Here is a 24,242-nt window from a genome sequence, read left to right on the forward strand (position 1 = left end):
TAAGTCCAACTTGCTAGGGCAAGGGGGCGAGTACGGCAAAGGGGAGGGACAAACTGTCGTTAATAGCTGGAGTCTGGTTGCCAGGTTAGTGTTTTGTCGGGGTGTGGGTGTGCTGCTTAGTAGAGGCGTTTTGGCTGGACCATGTCGGCCTTCGAGAAGCCTCAGATTATCACTCACATCCAGAAAGGCCTCAACTATACGGTGTTTGACTGTAAGTGGGTGCCCTGCAGCGCCAAATTTGTGACCATGGGCAACTTCGCACGGGGCACCGGCGTCATTCAGCTGTACGAGATCCAGCATGGGGACGTAAAGCTGCTTCGGGAGGTGGGTGCCGGGTCGAGACTGCCCAGTTGCGGCATCTGGGACTGCAACGGTGGTGGGCGAGTGCGGGTCCTGGGGGGCGGGGGTTCGTCTCTATTCCTTTTTTTGGACGAGCCTTCGTCCGGTGTCCCCCAGAAGCACTCTTCGAGCTGCACGGGACTAGCGAAGCTGATCGCAGGTTGGAGGAGTAGTCCCGACGTGAAACGCTTTCGTTCGAGTCCTGAGTTCTTCTGGGCGGGCTAGTTCGTCGCGCCCTGCCCGCCCTTCCTCCAGCCGTCCCCAGCTACCCTCGCAGACGAGCGCGAGGTCTCTGGAAGTGACGTTACGACTTCGTGTCTAACTTTGAGGCTCTTCTGGGCAGTGCGCAGTTCTTTGTGGAGAGTCTGTTAATAGGCCCGTTAGTAAAATGCTTTTTCCATACAAGCAGAGCCAAAGCAGGCGCCAGAATGCGTGCTGTGTAATTGGGGGAGACAACCTAACACATTCATTCTTTAAACAAGTATCAGTTGGTTGCCTGGTACTCCCAGGCATGTGAATGACGATGTCCCCGATTTCATGGAGTTTATTTTCTAGTGGGAGAGAGAATCAGTTAAATAAGTCAACAGTGCACAAATACAAACCGAGATGAATTCTCTAACATAAAAGAGCGCGGTTCTATGAGAGTAAAAACAGATTTGGGATGCGTAGAAGCTAACCAGGCCAAACTAATGGAAGAGGTTTCCAGAGGAAACAACATGTGGAAGCTCAGCGATGGGAGAGAGGTTTTCTCTGTAAGAGCAAGAGTGGCAAGCAGGGACCAGTTGTTGCAAGATTTGTAGGTCATTTAAAAGATTTAAGTCTTTTTTTCTAAGAAAAATGGGACGCCATTGAAGGGATTTTAGCAGGACATGGCAAGATCAGGTTTAAAAGTTTTGTAAAGATCACTAGTGAAAGAATTAGAAAATAATGATATTAGCGCTTTTATGCCTTTTTACAGTTTTAAAAATGCCTTGACTTGGGTTACCTGCAAAAAAAAATCAGTCACTTTAAGGTGTTGAGAGTTGTAACAGACTACAGGGAAGGTTGAGAACTCCAGGGATCAAAAGCTATGGAGAGAATAGGGGTTAACCTGGTAGGTCGAGGATGAGTACAATTTTGATGGAAAAGCTTAGGATAGAACGTGCATAGAGCCCATCCCACTTTAGATTTCTGTGAGTGCCAGTTTTCTCCTTCACTTTGTCTTCTCTAGCCAGGTACTCTACTCAGGGATTTCCACCCCCCTTTTCTTTTCCTGAGGAAGATTGGCCCTGAGCTAACATCCGTGCCCATCTTCCTCTATTTTTTTAATTTTTAAATTTTTTTTATTGGGACGCCTGCCACAGCTTGGCTTGATAGGTAGTACCTAGGTCTTCACCCAGGATCCGAACCGGCAAACTCCAGGCTGCCGAAGCAGAGCGTGCAAACTTAACTGCTGCGCCACCGGGCCAGCCCCTTAGGAATCCTAAACGTGGCTTGTTCTTCTCCACCTTTCCTTATGTTGTTCACCACTTAGCCCTCGGTCACCATTGCTTTTCTGAGGTCCAGTTCAGATGATCTGATTTATGAAGTCCCTTCCTGATCCCCACACGAGATAACTTTTCTTTACATTGCTTTCCTGTGGTACTTACTATCTCTACCAGAGCTGCGTCGTTCTGTCCCATTTCTCTCTAATTACATTGTAAACTCTTGGAGAGTAAGGATAGTGTCTTTCTTTAGTGGAATGTAAGGAGCAGCCACTCAATAAATTACTTAATAAAAGAATGAGTGAATGTATGTCTGTGAAAGGATATAACTTGAGAAATTTAAGTATTGGTTTATTGATCATTAATAGATTGGGGTCGGGGGGGTTGAACAAATGGGGAACTTTGGAATAGGAGAAAGAAACTTAAAGGTGAAGCATTAGGAACAAATCAAAGCTTAACCAGAGAGCATCTACAGACTTGTGACTTTTTTTATAAGACTATGTGACTTGTTTACATTTCAGGAATATACTTGTTCCATAAAGTGAAATAGTGCTCTTTGTCCTTTCTAGAGATTCTGGAGGATTCTAGCAAGTTTTTTGAAAAAATAATTTTGCTTTTTAACAAAAGCTATGTGTGTTCATGATAGAACATTTTAAAAATATAGATGGGAGAAAGAAGAAAATTAATATCACCCGTAATCTCGACCCTAGGAGTAACCACTTTTTATATTTTCACCTGTACCTTTGGGTCTTTTTTTCTTCTTTCCTGCCTTAAAGTATCTCATGAGACACTGTTATTTCAAGGTACTTTGCTAAAGAAGGACCACAGGTATTTGAAAGATGAGTCCCTTCTACAGAGCCTACCATCTAAAGAGAGAGGGTAAAACACGTGCAGAAACACATTTAAGAACTTGTGTTTGGCTGTGATGACGCAGTGGAAAAGAATATAGGTTAAGTACAAGTTCACTGATTCTCTTACTGTGTATCAGGATCACCTGAATGTGTATGGTTGCTGTTTGTGTGTGTGTTTTTTTAAATATCCAAGCCTTGGTCCCACCCCTAGAAATTCTGATACGCTGGATCTCTTGCATCTAAACTAGAGTGAGACTTGGACATCAGTATGTTTTACACTTCTGCCAGGTGATGCTAATGAGTGCTGGGGTTGACTACCACTGGGCTGGATGAATGATTTATTAAAGTGTTGGGAAACATTCTTGCTTCTATCCTTGTGGAACTACCTCAAGTCGTGCGCTCCAAAGGCCGTGCTTTTTATGTAAGATAAAAAGGAAGGAAGCAGATGGGTCTTTGCTAATGCCTTCCTTGTCTCGGTACTAAGAGGGTAGATAGGGAATGAGGGCAGGGCCTCCACATAGAGTTGAACAGTTTCTTGCACCGCATGTGGTGTCTGGCCAAGAGTTCAAGTGAGGGCTGAAATCCATCTGTTTCTCTCTCATCAAGACTCACACGTGTGAGACTTCATCAGCCTGTGAAGGGCACCTTTTTTCTAGTTGGCACAGAGTACTAGGGGTGGCCTCGAAAAATGGAATCATAGTTGGGGATGTTTACACTTTAAAAATTAGTAATAAGCTAATAAAGTTCTGCTTTTTTAGCCCCTGTGCCACTGAATTCACTGCTTGTTAGCATTTGGTTGGCTAAGCCCTTTAATGTTAATTAAGTAGTGCCAGGATGTGGAGGAGGAAACACTGACAAGCTGTGCTAGACCCACCCACAGATAGAACAAAAATAGCTCTCATGGGAATTCTCCATCGTGGGCTTCTTTAGTCGTGTTAACTTATTGTAGCAAAGAATCAGCAGCTAGGGCAAATGCGACCATCACTGATGGTCATTTTCATTATCCTATAGCAAAAGGTAATAGATACTAATTTGTGGAACAAATTTCACAAAATAGATCTTCATTTTTCTTTTCATCAGTTTGCTAGCAAGAAAAATTTTAAGTAACCACTGAATACTTTTTATCTTTACTTTTCCAAAGATAAAATATGTACCAGGAGGAGGGAGGGAACCCTTTTATGAACTATAAAAAATTAGCTTCATTCCAATGTCCTCTCTTAATTTAGCTACTATTAATGATTTCTAAGAATGTCCTCAGAAAGGGAAAACACCCTTGCTTTTTTGTTTTTTTTGAGGAAGATTAGCCCTGAGCTAACATCTGCTGCCAGTCCTCCTCTTTTTGCTGAGGAAGACTGGCCCTGAGGTAACATCCCTGCCCATCTCCCTCTCCTTTGTATGTGGGACGCCTCCCACAGCATGGCTTGCCAAGCGGTGCCATGTCTGCACCTGGGATCCAAACTGGCAAACCCTGGGCCACCTAAGCGGAACCTGCACACCTAACTGCTGTGCCACTGGCTTGGCCCTCACCCCTGCTTTTATAAACCCACTTGACAGCATAGCTCAGCCCTTCTGAGCAAAGTACTCTCTTTGCTGGGGTGCAGATAAGATGTTTAAACATTTGAGTTTATTTTTAATATGTTTATGTATTTTGAGTTTAATTTCATTCTTGTACAACAGACCACCAGCCTCTGCAAATCTCTGTGTTTCTTTGACATAAAGAGAAAAGGAAACATGAGGGAAACAGAAATGCTGTATATTTATATCTTTAAAGATTTGAAGGAAGGTAAAAACAAAGGATACAAATCTGAAAAGTTTCCTTCGTGCCTGTACCATTTACCTCCACAATCTGTTTCAGCATTGGAACCTTTCTTTGGTAATTCTCATGACTCTCAAGTTTACCGAATGGGGGCTACATAATAAAGCGTGTATGTAACTGATTTACAGATAGACCTAGAGGCAGCCTAGTTTAGCAGAAAGAGCTTGGAGTCTAGCTGGTTCTAGGGACCCCGGGCAAGTCTCTCACTCCTCTGAGCCTGTTTTCTCATCAGGAAAGGGGTTTCCAAACACTCAGTGTGCAGTTGTGTCGGAATAAGGGATGGTCTAGTCTCGAAGAACATCTGGAACAGTATCTGCTATACAGATGTTCAGTATATGGATGCTGTTTTCATCATTGCATGTAAATCACTCCCGAAACTGTATGGTGTGTCACGTGGAAACATGGTGAGAAATGGGAGTGGGAGCTGCAGCAGTGGTGTCTCTCCCCCCAGCTCGAGGACTGAGAGATTAATAGATGTTCATTTATACTCTCATTCAACAAATATTGAACACCGACCAGATGTTGAACGAATTGGACAAGGCTTCATTCTCGTGGGACTCATTCTAGAAAGGGAGGAGATAGATATTGAATGACTAAAATAATTTTGTTGATAAGTGAAATAAAAAAGATTAAACAGGGCAAGTGATAGTGATTTTGGGGTTCCACTTCAGATTAGAAGGGCAGGGAAGGCCTCTTAGAGGAGGTGACATTTAAACTGAATTGGGAGAAGGAAGACGTGATGATCTGAGGGAAGAGCAGTCCAGGCAGTGGGAACACTAAATGCAAGTGCCCTGAGGTAGACATGAGTTTGGTGTGTCTGAAGAACAAGAAAGCCGCAGGTGTGGCTGGAGTCGCAGGGAGAAGAGGAGACGCAGGCGATGAGATCAGAGAGGCAGCCAAGGCCAGACTTCAAAGGGCTTCATACATTTTGTGTACCACAGGCCTTGGTGCCACTCCTGTGAGTCTGTGCCTTTAAATGTAGAGACATTTTATTTCGTTCCATTATATTTGTAGTCAAGACCCACTTTTAGAATCTATGCAGTAACAAATGTGCAACTATGTAGTATAGGCCCTATCATGTAAAAGAGTGGTTCCTGGTTTGGTTTCTTCTAAGGGAGGAATTCTCGGATGTGTTCAGGTATCAGAACATCTGGACACTGTACTGCTGTTTTTGGAAAACTGAAATATTGGAATGGTCGGTTCCGTCTCTGCACAAGGAAGGGTCTTTCCAGTAGGAAAATCTGACTACATTATACATATTCTGATCTTTACATCACAAGAAGTAACCATACACAAAATTTTTTTGTCCTAGTTTCCAGGTTTTCTTATTGGTGTTCATTTGCTAGTATTTTTTTAATAGACAAGCTAAAAAAATTATTGATGAAGACTTAAATTTGAGGAAAACATATCCATTAACTTTGTTTTGGTGAATTCATGTTGGTACCAGAAGGTTAGTGTGTTCCAGGAGCGTGGGTTCTCTATCCAAGGGTCTAAAGGCGGAAGTTAAGTAAGGGAATAACATCAGGAGAGAAGTTTGTGCCTCCCAGTGTTTTATTACCAGCAGTCAAATCTCAGAAGAACTGGATACTTACTGTGGGGACTGAAAAGCAGGGGTTAGCTTTTACCTCTTCCATGGCCTGGGAGGGAGAGAGACCCCATTCAGAGGCTCCAGGTGATAGCAGTGGAGTTATGGGAAGCAGAATACCTCAGCCGGTGGAAGAGAAGGAAATGGTGGCCAGTCTTCCCAGGGCTTCTCTGAGAAGAATTTTCCCAGAGAGTTAGTTAGACCAATGTATGATGCAAGCTCCGCTGCAGCCCCTGATTCCCCAAGTCCCTGGAACCATCTTCCTGTCCATCCAGGCCCCGCTGCTTCTTGGCTGAGAGGCCTGTCTTCACCCTCTGCCTTAGACCATGGGAGCCCTTACCAGGGACTTGGAGCTGCGGGAGACTGAGGCCCATTGCGGGGAATGAGTGGGTACCTGTTTCATCCATTGGCATATGTCGGAAATCTGGATTAGTTTACTCATAGAAATTGTGTCCTAACACTGATTAGGTGATTAGTTATAGTGACTGATTAATTAATTACTGGTGATTAGCCACATCACTATTAATATATTATTTCAGGTACTTTTATTGGGGAAGGGGATGGTGGGGAGGACCTAAGTGATTTGAAGTTGGAACTGTCTACTTTACTAAATTGACAAGATTTTGATCCTCCATGTTATCCCATTTTGAGATACTTTTTCATAAAATTGGAAAAATAACTGAAATAATATCAATTTTCTGATGCAGTGAGTAAGATGACTGAATTTGTTTACTGGACAGTTCCAAGGAGGCTGTACATGCTTTATTTTAGATCTGGCTATGTAGTGACTACTAATTTATCCAGATCACAAGCAGGGAGAAAGCTCAACAAGCTTGGCGTTTCCAAAGCTGTATACCATAGGATGAGTACTTTTGAATCATGACAGAAAAGTTTAGTTATAGTTTGTGTTAAGTGAGTTTTGTTTTCTTCTTTGAAAATTGCTGTGTATACCCTATATGGAAGTGCCCAACCAAACATTGAAAGTGGTGGGGAAATTATTTTTTAAAGTGTGTGAAACAGGCTGACCGTAGTGGGAGGGATGAAGATTGGCCCAGGAACTGCAGTTCACAAGGAGAGAGGCCCTAGGAACTGGGGAACTCTGCAGAGGGAAAAAAAGTTTATCCAGATATATTGTTAAGTGAAAAAAATCAAGTCAAAGGACAATGTGTTACGATCCTACTCATATTAAAACAAACCTATGTGTGTTTGCAAATGTGTAGAAAGAGGTCTAGGATGACAGTTACTTTGGGGGAATGTCAAAGCGAGACTCACTTTTTACCCTTCAGTCTTTTGTTTGAATTTTTGAACATGTATTACTTTTGGAAATGTTAAGAATAAAAAAATTTAAAGATTGTAAGAGACTAAATAAGAGGAATAGTTTTGCCCTGTTGAGGCTGACAGTAAATCGAAGGTGACATTATGGGACCAGAGTGTGGTGTGGGGCAGACATCAAGCAGTGGCCTCATCTGATTCCAGGCTGTCCAGAGTTTCCAGGGGCAAGACAAGCAGACTCTAGGAGGGACTTCAGTGACCTGGGCAGGTGGGGTTGGGATGGGTGGGGGCAGCAGAGAAATTGGAGTCATCTGAAAGTAAAAGGTTAATGGAGGATCCACAGAAGTGTGGGAGTAGGTGAGAGTAGCATATTGAATATGCACATGTGGGAGGAGTCAGACAGAAACTGATCCATATTTGGGTTGTGAACTCCTTGAGAGCATGGCCAATCGCAGTCATTTTTGTATCTCTTCTGCATAGTTCATTGACGGGCGTTTAGTAGGAGCTCAGTGAGTTGTTGAGTGCCTGAGTTGGGTGAATCTGTAGAGCTCTAGGCTTCAGTCTCTTCATCTCTGACAGGAGGCTGTCGTACAGGATCATTTCCAAGGACTCTGTTGGTGATGTGGTCTTCTTCACATGAGCTCCATGAGCCACAGACCTTAAATAGTGCATTGCATGGGGCTGTTTTACCCATGTGATTATACACAATACTTGGTGCAATAGTCTTTTAAATTAAAGAAACCTTAAAGGATTGGCTCATCCATACTGATGGCAGTGCCTTTGGTACACACAGGGAACTGCATTCAAAGGGTCCCAGAGAGAGGAGGACATAAACATTCTCAGTTGATAGGGTTCTGCAGGGAAAACTGTAAGAGACACGTAAACATTTTTGTTCCCATAGCCATCAGGAAAGAATAATATCTTCATTATGCTCTCGTTTCTACTGAGGACCTTAAAGAAGAATACCACATTAAATGCTGAAATTTTCATAGTTTCAAACCAATGGAGACTGTAGAGTTGTCAGCATTTGAATGTCTCATTGGTGAGATGAGAGGAAAGGCAAAACTCATTCTTTTTGACTTAAAAGTTACATACTTTGAAGCTATACAGAAGTGACTAAAGGGAAAGCATGATCATTTTTATCAGAAAATGTTGTAATTGGCTTTTATATTATGTGCCTTATTTAAATCCGATAATAGAGCCATAAATATCGTGGATTATAAATAGCTGCTTACATAAATAATATATCCTCTCTCCCTCCCTTCTCTCAAGATTGAAAAGGCCAAACCCATTAAATGTGGAACATTTGGGGCAACATCTTTACAGCAGAGGTATTTAGCTACTGGAGATTTTGCTGGAAACCTTCATATATGGTAAGATTGTTTCATCAGTATTAAGACACGAGATCAGCAATTTCTTTGATAGTCTTGTTACCCTTCCTCTGAAAGAGAGAATTCTAATTTTAAAATGTTCCTTTCCTTGTTCAATTTTAACTGTTTATGAAAATGTGAGAATTATCTTTTAATGTATATTTCTAGATTTCATGTTCAAAATCCATTTAAAAATACTAACCTGCTTTTCTTTATATGTTTCAAATAGTGTTATCAATATTTATTTCCACATGTGCTGTTTGGTGCTAGCATTTAATACCCTGTATTTATAAAGGGCTGTTCCCTTCCACCTTGAAGGATACAATATGTAAAAATGCACACGTATAACACTGACAAATTAGATATTAGTTGTTTACATTTCACTAAGATCTTTGGCATTACAGAATGGTACACTGAGTTTTTGTTTGGTTTAATTTTTTGATGTAGCACTCCCAATTCATGTAAATTTTTTTTTTTTAATGCTGTAGCTAACATCTAAGCACAACTTTTTAGGAACATGTCTGTTGAGCAAATCAAGATAAACTTGTTTTAAATGAACAAAATCAAAATGGTGCCAAATGCTTTTAATTTTCCTGTTTTACCTAGAGTTATTTCCTCAAATTTAAGTTAGAATTGAGTGAATTGAAATTCCTCTGTGATTACTTTTCAGGAATGTTGCATAATCCTTTAAAGTGTGCAGTGATGTTCTAGAGAGACCATCTTCCCTACCTCTTACTTTCTAGGTGACCTTTCCTGATCCTCATTTAGAATCTGCTACTTCGTAGTCAGATTACTTTGACATATTTGTCTGTCTTAGAATCATATAAATATATATGATATATATAATCATAAATTATATAAATCATATAAATATAAAACAGAATGAAGCTATTTTAATTTCCCCTTGCATTAGCTACTTAATAATTGTTAGCATTTATTAGAATGCATCAGTGCTTATATCCTCTGTCATATAGTTTCAAAAAAATTGGGAGAGAGACCAGTCTGAATGTTATTTTTTAAAATAAATATATTTCAACACCACTAAGAATATGCAACAAATATGACTGTTGACTCTCTTCCTAATAAAGTTTCCTAATATAGTACAGATATTTCTAATTTATTTTCACTGGTGAGTCTTATAATTTCATGTTAAAGAAGGTAGTGTTTCAAAGTCTGTAAAAATAGTGAAACAGTTCTTTTAAGTAGAACTTAAGTCCTATTTAATCTCTTGATTCTTTCACAATAGTGCTACAAAGGTAAACATCATCTCTAAACTAGATTGAACTATTTCAAATTTTGATTAGCGAGATTTTACTAATAAATCTTGGTGTGGTAATAAATTTGGATTGTATGTCGTGAGTAGCTTCGTTCATTAAAAAGAAAAAGTGTGGGTTGTTGAAAGCTGACTTGTTAAAGAGAAATGTGGATAGAGGCCACAAGAGAAAAGCAAAAGAAGGGGAGAAATGGAGAGAGGCAAGAAAAGGGAGGTATTAGCGTAACCTACTTGAACGTTCATCACCCAGCCGTCCAGTGTAGGCGCAAACACTGTGATAGGTACTTTCGTGTGTTCCTATCTCTTAACTAACCTAGGATTAGACGAACTTCAGCCAAACCGTAATATTTATTGTGACCAGCATGGTAATAAATTGAAAAATACAATATAACTAGATGAAAATCAGTATGAAATTCAGTGAGAAAATAATGCATTATAAAGGAAGAAATGTATACAAAGTAAACACAACTCATATTTTGTCCTGCAAAAGAGCTCAAGATCAAATACCAAGGCCTACTTTGGAAACCTTCTCAATCACTTTGGATTTACTGTCTATTTATTTATTTTTTGAGGAAGATCAGACCTGAGCTAAGAGACAGTCCTCCTCTTTTTGCTGAGGAAGACTGGCCGTGAGCTAACATCCGTGCCCACCTTCCTCTACTTTATACGTGGGATGCCTACCATAGCATGGCTTACCAAGCGGTGCCATGTCTGCACCCAGGATCCGAACCGGCGAACCCGGTGCTGTGGAGAAGCGGAACGTGCAAACTTAACCGCTGCGCCACTGGGCGGGCCCTTGATTTACTGTCTATTTAAACCAGTGATTATCAGACTGCAGTATAGTAGAGAGTCATCGGGTTTGGGGCCCCATCCCAGAGATCCTCATTCATTGTGTCTGGGGCGAGCCTGTGAACCTGCATTGTCAGCAAGCACACCTGGTAATTCATGTGCAGAGGGCCTAGATGCGTCATCTTTGAGGACCACTAAATAAAGTTGCTCTGGGGCTAGACTTCCAAATTGAATGATGACAGTTCTCATTGAGGGCTTGAAAGAAGCTAAAGTGGAGAGAAAAATTGGGAAGTAAATGTATAAATTACCTTAATAGCAAAACCCTTATTTTTAAACAAAAATCTACAAGTGGTCTGCGTTCTTAAGTTTTAGTAGTGTGCTAAACATTCGGGATGGTAGTGTAAGTAAGAAGCTGTGTTCTGTTGTGTAGGAATTTGGAAGCTCCGGAGACCCCAGTATATTCTGTCAAGGGCCATAAGGAAATTATAAATACTATAGACGGTGTAGGTGGGCTCGGAATCGGGGAAGGAGCACCTGAAATTGTGACTGGCAGCCGAGACGGTAAGTCAGAATATTCTATATATTCTAATTTTTTTTTTTTAAGATAAATCTCTATGCAACAGTATGTTCTCTCTGTGTGGAAGTCTTCCTTGGTAGCCTTGAGCCCCTAAATCTATCGTTCTACTTTTTTAAGGTAGGGCAAGTTTGAGTGTGTACCCCTCAGTTGTTTCAGACTTTGGGGAATTTTGAAATAGAGGGCTAGCATTTACTATTTTAGTGTGAGCTAATTCAACTGCTAGCACGTATAGTTTCCTATGAACCTTGAAGGATTTAAAATTTCTTTACAGGTTTTTTAGGCAGCTGACGATATAATGTGGGTGGCAGCCTTTCATTTTCCTTTTTTAAAAAGCAGAATTAGTACTTGTGAAAATTGTCATATCGACAGCTGGTTGAACACTGGCGTTCTGTGTTGCTTCCGCTGAGCACTGTAGAAAGCGCCTAGGACAGCAGCTCTGCTTTTCCGCCCTGCGGGGACTAACAGGGGACAGGTCCTTTGATGTCCAAAGCTATTCTGAATGACTAGTGGAGTGAGAATTTTTGTTACTCTACGAGGGGTACATAAAAGATTTGGTACCTTTGTTGGCTTGGCTAGTTTTTAGTGGCTGCTCAAGACCATGAGGAAATTGTTCTAAAGGAAAAGTGAAATGAAATTTTCTAATAGTTACTGAAGAGCAGCTGTGTTTTAGAAATCAGATCTTTTTTGCGATCGCATAAACAATATGGAATATAGAAGGAAAAATAATATTCAATCTACCACACTAGCATAACTATTGTTTTCCTTTCCAGTCTTATGTACAATTTTGTATAGTTATGAGTGTGCGTATGATTTTGTAGCTTACTTTTGTTTATTTAATGTTTTGTCATATATAAATGTTGCTGTTTCCATATAGTTTTGATAATTATCATTTTAATGACTATATAATATTCTATCCTATGGATGTGTCACACTGTCCTTAACCATGCCCCTGTTAATAAGCGTTTAATTTGACTTAAATTTTTCGTTTATTGTTTGGGGATAGTGACTTAAAAAGAATGAAGAAATGAGTATCATCATGTAATATTTGGAATAAATGTATGTTACAATTTTTAAAATTTATTGTCAAACTTTCCAGAGTACCTATTACCTTATCAGCTACAATAGATAAGGTAGATTTCCAGTCTACCCTCCTACCATTGATTTTCTTTTTTCACCTAATTTTATAGTTAAAAATGGCACTCCATTCCACCTGTGTTAATGTCTTTCTGTATTTGTTTACTAGTATATTTTGCTTTGTGAATTGTCTGTATTCTTTGCTCAGTGAATTATTACAAACTTAATATGAATCATCAATTTGTATGAACCCTGTAGAGTAATGCAGTCACCTCTTGTCACATTTGTGGGAAATTTTTTTTCTCCTTAAAGCAGCCTTTTTAATGACCAGATTTATCCTTGGCGATAAATCTAGTGGGATAGCTCCCTTTTCCTGAGTTTATTATCCCTTTTAAGAATTTGTTTGCCTTTTCCTATTCTTTCTCAAGTCCTTGCCTTTTAGCTGTTTTGTTACATGCATTTGTATTTCTCATTGCCAACGCCATTTAGTTAGTATTCTTGTAATTTGCATTCCAATGAGGGCATTGAAATTAAATTGAGAAGAATTATTTGTTAATTTTATTTAATATTTCCCTCTTCACTATTGCCACAGGGAAATTAAGCTTAATTGTGTATGACCTAGTATTCTAAAACCTCATCTAAGAAATCATAGATGTAAAAATTAGTTTATTCATCTGTATAATAAAAATGGCAATGATTACATGAGTAGTAAGGAAAAAAAATGATGCTAGTATTATTGTAAATAAATAATATATTAGTTTTAGGCTCAAAGAAAATAAGGCATGATTTGAATTACATACTATTGTGTTTGCTTTGTCCATCATACGTTGTTGATAACTTAGGAACAGTTATTGGCTTTTCTGGCTATCTATTAATTTGGAAATTGAGTCAGACAGTAATGTAGGGGTTATATCTCTGATATTAAATACAACTTGCCCAATTAGAAGTCAGAAAAATGTGAATATTTTTCAGATGTTATAACATCTGTAATATCGCCACGTACACAGGAAGCCACAGGGAGAGAATGCAGAAAAGAAATGTCGTCAGTCACTATTGAATTTTCCCAACTCACTTTTATTCACGGCAGGAACTGTGAAGGTGTGGGACCCAAGGCAAAAAGATGATCCTGTTGCAAATATGGAACCTGTACAAGGAGAAAACAAGAGAGACTGTTGGACTGTGGCGTTTGGTAAATTGTTGAAGAACTCTTGCATTTGAAGTATCGGAAAAAAAGCGCAGTGCTTCAGGAAAGATCTGATAGGGGCCGGCTCTGTGACTGAGTGGTTAAGTTTGCGCGCTCCGTATGGCAGCCCACGGTTTCTCTGGTTCGGATCCTGGGTGTGGACATGGCACCACTCATCAGGACACCTTGAGGCGGCGTCCCACATGCCACAACTAGAAGGACTCACAACTGAAATATACAATTATATGCTGGGTGGATTTGGGGAGAAAAAGCAGAAAGAAAGAAAGAAAAAAAAGAAGATTGGCAACAGTTGTTAGCTCAGCTGCCGATCTTTAAAAAAAAAAAAGAAAGATCTGATAGTCTCTTTATTGTCTGTTTAGTGGATTATTCTGACAGTTTACTGGAGCAAATAGACATAGTGGTTAATATCAGCCTCTGGGGCCTGGTTTGAATCCTCACTGTGCTACTTAGTGGCTGTTTGACCTGGGGCAAGTTACCAAGCTTCTCTGTTCCTTGACTGCTTCGTTTATAAAGTGGAACTAACAATAGAATTTACCTAATAGTGTTGTTATGAGGATTAAATGAGTTAATACATGTGAAATGCTTAGAATTGTGCTTAGATTCTAAGTGCTCAAAAATAGTCATTATTATTATATACTTCTGTTTAACTAGATAATATTGACCTAGTTTGGAATCAGATGCTGATGGAGCTAAACAGAGCCTCAAATGCAAATGGTAACCTGACGCATCTTACGTTATACTCTACACAGAGTATGTTTATTTTCTAGAAAAAAGTTATGCCATTACAAAATTATTTCTTATAAATTCAATAGCTGTGTCCCTCTACTAATATACTTAAAGTAAGTATTGATTTATTTTTTATTTATTTATTTTTTTTGCTGAGGAAGATTAGCGCTAAGCTAACATCTGTGCCAGTCTTCCTCTATTTTATATGTGGGTCGCTGCCACAGGGTGGCTGATGAGTGGTTTAGGTTCATGCCTGGGATCTGAAACCATGAACCCAAGCCACTGAAGCAGAGTGTGCCAAACTTAACCACTACCCGTGGGCCTGCCCCTGAATATTGATTTTGTAGGACTAACCAATGTTTGTTCTTATATCTCTTGCTGAACACCAAAATTAAAATAATTTTTGCTAGTGAAGGATATGGACTATGTTTAGTTTAAACCTTTATTTTCTTAGTATAATCCTGTGTAGATAACAGACATTAAAATTGGGGTTTGACAATATATGTGAACTGTTTAACTTTTTATGTTGTTTTAAAATTGGATTGTTATGTAATCAGAGGAAAGTTTTAGATTTCCAATTTTAAAAATAAATTATTGCATGGGAATTACAATGTATGTGTATGTTATGAGCAGTATATGTAAACTTAAGACATGGATGCTTTGAGGAGAAATTTGAGGATTAGTATTTAGAATCATCATCTAAAAATTGATATAGAAATTAAAAAGTAATTATCTGGGGTCCATCAAAGCCTTTTTATCACTGGTCTAAGGGACATAAACACAATTTTAAATATAGACATTAAGTTTAAAAAAGAAAACATTTCTCCACTGATGTGACAATTTTTTCTGAATGGCAAGTATGTGCAAGGTACTGTGAGTGTACAAAGGTGAAACAGACTCATATATTCTAGCCTCAAGAGGCTTACAGTTTAATAAAGAGGGCATGATAGCTACATTAATTATCGTACAGAGAAGGAGTGATGAAAGGTCATGAGAGACATAGGTGAATGCAGGAGGAATCCCCAGGGAAAGGTGGCTGGGGAGGAAGAACATTTTGATCTCAGACCAAGGATATATAGCATTTGAACCAGTGAAATTGGGAGGAAATTTCAAGCATAAGGAATAGCTTCAGAAGTGCCCAGGAAAGTATGTAGAAGGAAATGGTGGTAAGAATAGCCTTAAAGATGGCTCAGGGCCACCACTGGAGGTGTTCAGATGCTGCGGAGCTAGTGGTCAACCTCTGAAGGTTTTTACAAGAATGAGATGTGATCACAGCTTTAGGAGGATTAACCTGGCGTGCAGTGGGGAGAGATGAGAGGCAGAGGGAATATGAGTTCCGAAACTCTTCCTAATATTCCAGGAAAGACATAGGTTGGAAGCAATGAGAATGGAGCAGAGGGGATTGATTCGGAAGATAGGATTGTGGCAAAATAAATTGGATTTGGCAGTTTTTTGGAGATGAGGAACAAGGGGAAGGATTGTGTCCGAGGAGACTGAATTTTGAGGCTGCTTGTCGGGTGAATGATGGTACTGATTGAAAATGTTCCATGGGGGTGTGACAGTTTGTGAAGGAAGACGGTGAGGTCAGTCTTGGCCATCATGAGTTTAAGATGCTCTTGTATCATCTAGGTGGAACCCACAGTGGAAATGCAGGGCCGGAGTTTGTGAGAAAGAGGAAGTTGGAGGCAGCAGAGAACAAAGGCATTGGGATAAGATGCCCAGATAGCTGAGTGCACTCACAGGGGCCTCCACCTTCCACGGCAAGAGGTAGTCCAGAAAACGTTCCTGGATCTGAGCACGATGGATTTAACTATGGATTGTAAACTTCTGGTGTGATCATCCAGCTAAAATATAGATCATCCAACTAAAAATATATCACAGCATGCTCTGACTTATTTCAGGTTTCCTGGCAAAGACGAGATAACACCAGAACAACATTTTGCAAAATAAATAGGTTTAAAGTAGTTTCTGTTTGTATTCAAATATAGTTACTGCCAAAGAAAGCCATAGAAGCATAGCTGTTTTCTACCAAACCTGCTATGTTAGAGCTGTCGTTGGCCTGTTACTCTTTGCAGATGGAGTGTCAAGAGAACCTCTGCTTTCAACTTAGAATCCGGTAAACACTTTCATGTAACTCTTCAGTGTAGATTCTCAGTGAATGAGCTTTTTTTTGTACTACAGTATTAGTTATCAAATTCATAACCTTGAGGTCAGCATTGGTTAAATGAGATTCTACCCACTGGGATTTTTTTTATCTGATGTGGTATAAGTTGCGTGTGTAGTTTCATAAGATTTTTTAACAACCGTCAAGTTAGGATTTATAAAGATCTGAAATATTGTTTCTTGATTTCTAGGCAATGCTTACAATCAAGAGGAACGTGTTGTTTGTGCTGGCTATGACAACGGAGATATCAAACTGTTTGATCTCAGAAATATGTCATTGCGGTGGGAGACAAACATAAAAAATGGGGTAATGTACATTCGGATGCTGCGTAGTTTCTCTGAGCATGTTTTCGTCTGCCTCTGAACTACCGCAAAAGGAAATCGCCTCTAATGATTCCTCTCAGTACCATCCCTCCCCCAACGGTTCTTACCTCCTGGGGCTGTGGAGTCCTTTGAGAATCTAATGAAAATCATAGATCTTGTCTTCAGAAAGTGAACACGCGCCCAGATGTGGCATGACAGTGCTGAGTGAGTCACCAGCCCCTGCGGCCCATCCATGGACCCCTGTGGGCCATGCAGGACAATATCAAAATGAGCTAGGAAGAGGCCTTTTGTGTGCTGATGTGAGAAAGCCTGAGGTGCTCAGAGGCTCTCCAAGTACTTTCAGGGTTTTGGTTCCTGAGTTGTATACCTTTAGTGAAGAATGTGGTCGTCCGTCCCCCCATTCCCCCCCCCCCCGTTCTCTAACTCAGCCTTGACTTAACTGTATAAAATAGTTACAAAATAACTGTAAAAAATTAAATTATGGCTTTCCAAATGCTTCCCCTGGACAGGACAACTCAGGATGGTTTTGTTGACCTTATTAACCAAGAAGAAATTTTTTTACCTTCAAAGGTATTTCATGTATTGAATCAAAAGATAGAATGTTTGTTTAAAATGCTTTCACATGAGCCCAGGTTGTTTCACTTAGTTTGTAAGAACCTCCTCAATAATAATCATTAGACCATCAGTAATAAATATTCTCTGTTTTCAGGTATGTAGCTTGGAGTTTGACAGAAAAGACATAAGTATGAATAAATTAGTAGCTACGTCCCTGGAAGGAAAGTTTCATGTTTTTGACATGAGAACACAGCATCCAACCAAAGGTTTTGCCTCTGTTTCTGAAAAGGTAAATGGGATGGAAATGTCTTTCTATGAAGAAGAATGTTCATAGCTTGTTTGAGACTAATAAATAGAATTAGTCACAGGTTCCTTCCAGGTCTTTATATGAAGGGAGCTATTTTTAATATGTTCTTGTGGGATCTTGACAAGTTTTTCTGTGCAAAGAGTACTTTCCCAAAGTTTAGCAATTTTAGACTTCTTAATTATAATACAAGCCTCACTTGGCTAGGAATCTTCTTTTGTAATTTAGGAGCAACACAAGAACACTAACTGACGTTAGGAATTTGATCAACAAGACCTAGCCTGGTCTTTTCTAATAAATATATAATATATGATATTAGTATTATCACTGAGGCCCAGGTTTGTTTCCCATTTAGGGAACCACACCACCCATCTGTCAGTTGTCATACTGTGGCGGCTGCATGTTGCTGTGATGCTGAAAGCTATGCCACTGATGTTTCAGATACCAGCAGGGTACCCATGGTGGACAGGTTTCAGCAGAGCTTCTAGACTAGAACAGACTAGGAAGAAGGACTTGAGTGGCGCCAGAAGGTGAGAAGATGGCGTAGAAAGACTGGGCAGGTTCCACTCTGCTGTACATGGGGTCACTAGGAGTCCGAATAGACTCGTTGGCACTAGCAACAAAATGAAGGAAACATATGGTATTACAACATTAGAAAAATAGATGAAGAAAGCAGGGCAAAGGGAAAATACTGGTAAAAAGAAAAAAAAAAGATGACTGGAATAAGGGGATTGCATAAAATTCCTGTTGTAAGATCCTGTCATTTACAAAAGGTGGGTTGGAAATGTGACTCTGAGCTTCCTTGAGTATGAAAATAAAGATCTGTTATAGGTGAGTAGTTTCTGTAGGATTAAAATATATAAATTGCTCGGGAAATAAAAATTTACTCCCTTCCTCCCTCTCCCTCCACTGTAGATCAGTAGTAATTCTCAAACCTTCCGATTTTGTCTTATTTTATTATTACAATAATTATTGTATCTAATTTATTGTCACTGCCTAGTGAAGTAAACTCTTAACGAGGTAGTTGTAAATTGTAATATTGTCTTGCCTGTGTCATTTTGGGATATATTAAGTATCTGTCAACAACATGAAGCACTTTACTACATTGTTCCATATACAATTGCAATGCATTTCTCATTGTCTGAAAATAATAGTGTCATCTCCAGAAATTTTTATTATATTTAATTAATCCAGTAATTGCTAAATCTGTCAAACAAATGACTCTGGTGTATTTTAAAAGGTCATTTCCCTTCTTGCTTTTTATATTTTTATCAACTTCCAGAAGAAAAAGAGAAAATTAAGGTACAAAACAAATTAAAATACATTGTGACATCTTGAACCTAATCACTTGAGGGCCCTCACACACTTAAAGGGTGTGTTTTGAGATAGGTGTTTTTATCTGCTAATGGTGATTCTCATAAAAGATTATTAAAATCAAATGTCATGACTCATCCGTCACTGAAATGTGAATGTGGCTTAGGTGGGGTTGGCCAGTCTCACTGCTTCTGTACAGCTCAGTCTTTCTCCTCCCTCCCTCCCTCTATCTCTCTCACTTTCCCTCTCTCTCCTGGAGTTCCCCACAGTGAATACAGTACTATTAGGATTGATTTACTGGCTGTTGTTAAGGTGCTAACAAGGTGCTCACCTTCCTCCAGCTGCCATTTTTATCTTTTAGTTTAATGTGACTGATAAAGGCCTTGGTTTGTTATGACCCTAAACACTGCCGCTAAGTCCTCATGGTCCTTATTTTGAAGACTAGACAAGTCAAATGGTGTACACTGAAAATGAGGCTTTTGGAGCTTTAAGTTAAAATTCATTCTCTATGTGGGAACCCTCGGTACTTTCCACTCAGTTTTACTGTGAACCTAAAACTGCTCTAAAAAAATCTATTTTAAAGAAGACTCAATATATCCTTTTTTTCCCTTAGGAAGAAGTGTGTGTTTTTGTATTTTGAGCTTTTTTTTTTCCTCCTCAGAGTGTGTTAGAGATATTTAAATGTATAAAGTCTATTTGCATAATTTATATGGCACTATAAACTTAAATGGACTTTTAATCTTATAACATCTTTTGTTTTTAATCCAGTAGAACTTCGTTTCGTAAAGCAATAAAGAAAAATAGTGCTTTTCCTGATTTCTGATGGGCTCCTGTAAATCTCTATGGCCATAATAAAGAAAAGTGCCAGAAAATATTTTAATTGCTTTTATAAATTGGTTGAAATTATAGAAGTGAAAATTCTTTATTTACAGATTTCTCTTCTAGGGCCGTCTTTATTTATCATAACAACTTACAAACCAGTCGTATGCCTCTCCTCCTGTTTAGGCTCATAAATCTACCGTGTGGCAGGTCCGACACCTGCCACAGAACAGAGAGCTCTTCCTGACAGCTGGCGGCGCTGGCGGCCTCCACCTCTGGAAGTAGTAAGTCTGCGCCAGTGCACGCTGCTTTTTTTTAAGTTAGTTGTGGGCGTCAAGTAGGATAAGATTGAACTTTTTGGTCTGTTTTTCCTCATTTTGACTTACTTCATTTTGATAGGATCTTAAATTTCATGGTATTATGTAAGTATTATCTTCTAAGCATTTTTTTACTAGTGTACTTATTTCACACTTAGTAAATATTGACCTTCTTTTGACACACTAAATATGTTTCTTATTTTAGTTGGGTCTTCCATGTATTGGAGTAGCTCAGATCTTTTCATAGATCTGAAATCATGGTTTTTGCTGATTTTTTTAAAAAAATCGGGAAACTGACCAAAGGCTTTTGTGAAATGTTATCTGTTCATTAGAACACTAATTCTAGAAGATAGGAAAGGGTCGGAATTCTTAGTTTTAGATTTGGATAATTCACCGGCCCAAGTTCAACTGACAGCATTGTGATAGAAACCAACGCAGAGCCCGAGGCCCTGGGGCTCCCTGAGTTGGCTTTCTGCATGCCATCGGCAGGAGAGTTAGAGTGAGAGCCGTGCACTGGGCCCTGTGCTCTGAATTCCAAGGGCCCTGTGGCAGCAGGTACTAGGTCAGCTGCTCGTTTAAAATGCCTGATAAAAACTAGGAGTTAATGGTAATTCTTTCGCTAAACGTCACTCAAAAAAAAGAAAAGAAAAAAAAAAATACAAGTCTACAAATGAAAGATATTTCCAAAATAAAGTTTGAAAAAAAGAAATAGGAGAAAAATACCATCTTCAGTATGTCTGGGACTTTCACTTTTACAAACAACTTTTCTATGTATTAGCTCCTTTTAGAAGCTGGAAGAGGTTCTGGAAAACAGGACCACAACTGGAAAGTGCTTGTTCAAGTATCTAGGGATAAAGCTGACAACAAACCGAGAGCGGATGCCGTAGATGAAAATTACAGTTTCTATGAGTAAGAAGCAGAGGAAAAGCCTTCAGGCTTCTGGGAGAATGCCTAGTAGATAGATCGTTTGGAAGTTTCCCTTTCCCTAGCACCTTTGCCCATTGTCCTTCCCTGATTCTTCCACCCCAGGCTCCCCTCCACTCGAGGCTCTGCAGCCCCCTTAAGCCCTGCAGCAGCACGTCACCATTGTGTTGGTGACCACTCTTGAGGGTGTGTCCTTGAAGCACTAGTCCCAGTTTTCTACGTGATCCACAAAGAGAGTTGTAGCCCACGTGACATGCAAACATGTTGGCGGGTAGAATTTTTGACTATAGTGGATTTAGCCGATATCAGTAAAGTTGAGTCTTTACGTATTTAGAAATTGGAAGTTTATCTCTATGTGAACTTTAATCCTTACCCTCACAGATTTCTGGTCTAATCTTCAAATTGGTCTAGAGCTTTGCTGGAGATCTGGTTTAAGTAAAATGATATTTAGCTTTATTTCCATTTGCAGTCTCCCTTGGTAGTCATGCAATTAAATTATAACATTCATTGAGCACCTAAGCCAAGAGTTGCTAGAGGAACTCATCTGATTATTCAGAAATTGTGTATTGCATGACCACATGATAAGGATTTTTTTTTGCATATTTGAAACACACATATACACTCTTAAAACTTTAATAGACAATATGGAAGGTTTAAAAAAAATGTTATCTTTTAAATAGTAAACCTTTTTGGTTGGAGACTAGTGTTGGGGTTTTTATCTGGAAATAGGAGATAGATTTTGAAAAGATCCTTAAATAACTATCTTTTGCCAAAAGACATATGAAAAAAATTCTGTAAACTGTTTATTCATCTGAATGTTTTATTCCTTTTAATCAAAAGAAGCTGTGGGATCTGAGAGAAGGAACGAGTAGTAGGTTATCTGCATTTCACTTCTTTTGTTTCTGCTCTGCTTCTGCGTTGCTTTGTGCCTCTTGCACTCATGGCCCTTCTTAGCACTTAGGAGCTGAAGTTGGTACCATGGTTGATGTCTGAGAGGCTCTGAGAGGCCTTCCGAGGGGTAGCCCCCTGTATTTCACTAGGAACACGTCTCCACGGGGGCAGGGGTGTTTCTTTTCTCTCTCTCCAGTCTAGACCCAACAGTATTTATGAGTTGTTAACCTTCACCTCTTCTTACTTTATAAATTTATGTTTTCAGCTGAAAGACAATCAAATGGGGGGCCAGCCCAGTGACCGAGTGGTTAAGTTTGTGAACTCCGCTGCAGGCAGCCCAGTGTTTCGTCAATTCGAATCCTGGGCACGGACATGGCACCGCTCATGGAGTCACACTGAGGCGGCATCCCACATACTACAACTAGAAGGACCCACAGCTGGGAATATGCAACTATGTGCCAGGGAGCTTTGGGGAGAAAAAGGAAAAAAATAAAATCTTTAAAAAAAAAAAAAAGAAAGACAATCGAATGTTCTCAGAATTGCTTTATTCTTTTTTGAAGCAACGTTATCTAGGTCTAAAATCTCCTCCCAGCGGTGCCTTCCTATAGAAATGGTACCTGAAAGGTCCTTAGGCTTGGATCTACGTAATGGAGCTCTGGGCTTAGAATGCAGCGTCTGTTCTCCATTTTGGAAGTGCTTAGACGAAGTTCTATGGTGTGACTTGCAGCTTTTGCCTCTGCACCTGCTGTTTGCCTGCAGCATCTGGCAATCTGAACCTAGAGGAGAATTGCAAACAAAGACTATCGAGAGCACCAAGTAAATTTATTAAGGAATGCTAGATCAACATAGAACTTTCATATTAAAAGAGAAAATACAAACTCATGCTGAACAGAAATGATGTTTAAAAGTTTTTAATAGAATCCACCCTTTTTTATGAGATTTTTTTGGGTATGAGGTTGAAATAGTGTCTCTTTATTTGCATACAACTCAACATTAGAAAGATTCTTTAAGTGTTTCTCAGTGCCAGTAGTCAACTGAGAAATAAAAATAGAGTTACTGGAGTACATGTTTAAAAATACTATGGAGAATGCTAAGATTTACCTCCTCTCCCCACTTTGATCTTGTTTTCAGCGAATACCCTATCCAGCGGTCAAAGAAAGATTCCGAGGGAGTGGAGATGGGGGTCGCGGGCTCGGTCAGCCTCCTGCAGAACGTGACGTTGTCTACTCAGCCCGTTTCCAGTTTGGACTGGAGTCCAGATAAAAGGGGTCTCTGCATCTGTAGTTCATTTGATCAAATGGTAAGAGTACTGATTGTTACAAAACTCCATAAAATTTGATCTGAAGATTTGGGACTTGCAACCTTCCAGAGGAGCACTCATGGGACTTAGAGTGTGCTCTGGGATCCTCTGAGCCTCAGTGAACGAAGGTGGATTTGGCTGATGAAAAAAGGACCCAGAGGCAAACCTCCAGCTGGCCTGTCTGTGGCTGTGATACGCCAAGCGGGGTGTCCGGGCGACGTGGCTGGACGCTGGTTTGCTCCTGCGTGTGGGGCCACCACTGTCTCTGGCTCCTGCTCTGTTCTTTTCCTGGCCACTTCTAATAAAAAGTTGATACTTGCCTATATTTAAACATATTTTAAGTTTGTTCAGCATCCCCAGAGTTCCATTTTTATCATAACACTTGTGTTGCGTTTTAGGGTTTACACTGTTGTGGTAGGATCACTTGATTTGGTTTAAAATAGTTTGCTTTGATGAAGCTACTATGAATTAACCTTCATAAATACACTCTAAGAGATTTCAGTGTCAGTTTCTATACAGAATATTCCTTTATAAAATACCCAAATGACTCAGACTAGATTTGAGTAACTGTTTTCAGCAGTATAACTCATAAAATGAAATACAGACCTCTTTTTTACTTAAAAAACAGGAGTTGATTTAGTGAGACTTTTGGTTGTTGACAGGGGTTAGTGATGTTGAGATGTACAAGATGGTGGGGGTTTTGTAGCCTTGTTTTTTGTCAAACTTTTTAATATATTTTATGAATAAATTTCTGGTTTTGAATTCTATAAACGTTTTGATTCTTTTAACTTAACAGTAGTAATAAAGCCAACGTCATTACGTCTTCTGCTTTATAAATGCTTAAGAAGTACCTGTGACATCACTTTGTTTCTTGAGTGCTCACATGGCTTTAGCTCAGCTCAGAGGCGTTCGCTTTGTCGCAGTTTCCTTAAGCTTCCCCTGCCCTCCGTTCAGGACACAGAGCCACCTAAAGCGTTCATAATCCGTAAAAT

At 39.6% G+C, this 24,242-nt stretch overlaps 1 protein-coding gene across 2 annotated transcripts; it reads left to right on the forward strand.

Moving 5' to 3' along the window:
• The first annotated feature begins 16 nt into the window (after window positions 1-16).
• DNAAF10 (dynein axonemal assembly factor 10) lies at window positions 17-24,021 on the forward strand. 2 transcript variants are annotated; one of them, XM_008516964.2, is made up of 8 exons: window positions 17-324; window positions 8,599-8,699; window positions 11,189-11,319; window positions 13,497-13,598; window positions 16,694-16,809; window positions 17,536-17,670; window positions 20,005-20,102; window positions 23,082-24,021. In XM_008516964.2, the coding sequence occupies exons 1-8, from the start codon at window positions 142-144 to the stop codon at window positions 23,287-23,289; spliced, it is 1,074 nt and encodes a 357-aa protein (XP_008515186.1). In that variant the 5' UTR covers window positions 17-141; the 3' UTR covers window positions 23,290-24,021. The 2 variants fall into 2 exon arrangements, with proteins under 2 accessions (XP_008515186.1, XP_008515187.1); XM_008516965.2 differs by lacking the exon at window positions 20,005-20,102 and having other exon boundaries at window positions 142-324.
• Window positions 24,022-24,242: the final 221 nt, after the last annotated feature.

The sequence above is a fragment of the Equus przewalskii genome, chromosome 14 (genome assembly GCF_037783145.1).
Source record: "Equus przewalskii isolate Varuska chromosome 14, EquPr2, whole genome shotgun sequence".
Classification (NCBI taxonomy): domain Eukaryota; kingdom Metazoa; phylum Chordata; class Mammalia; order Perissodactyla; family Equidae; genus Equus; species Equus przewalskii.

Coding starts and splice junctions, on each gene's coding strand:
- DNAAF10 (XM_008516964.2), top strand. CDS start 142: ATGTCGGCCTTCGAGAAGCCTCAGATTATCACTCACATCCAGAAAGGC. Junction 325..8,598: donor ACGTAAAGCTGCTTCGGGAG/GTGGGTGCCGGG, acceptor CCTTCTCTCAAG/ATTGAAAAGGCCAAACCCAT. Junction 11,320..13,496: donor TGTGACTGGCAGCCGAGACG/GTAAGTCAGAAT, acceptor TATTCACGGCAG/GAACTGTGAAGGTGTGGGAC.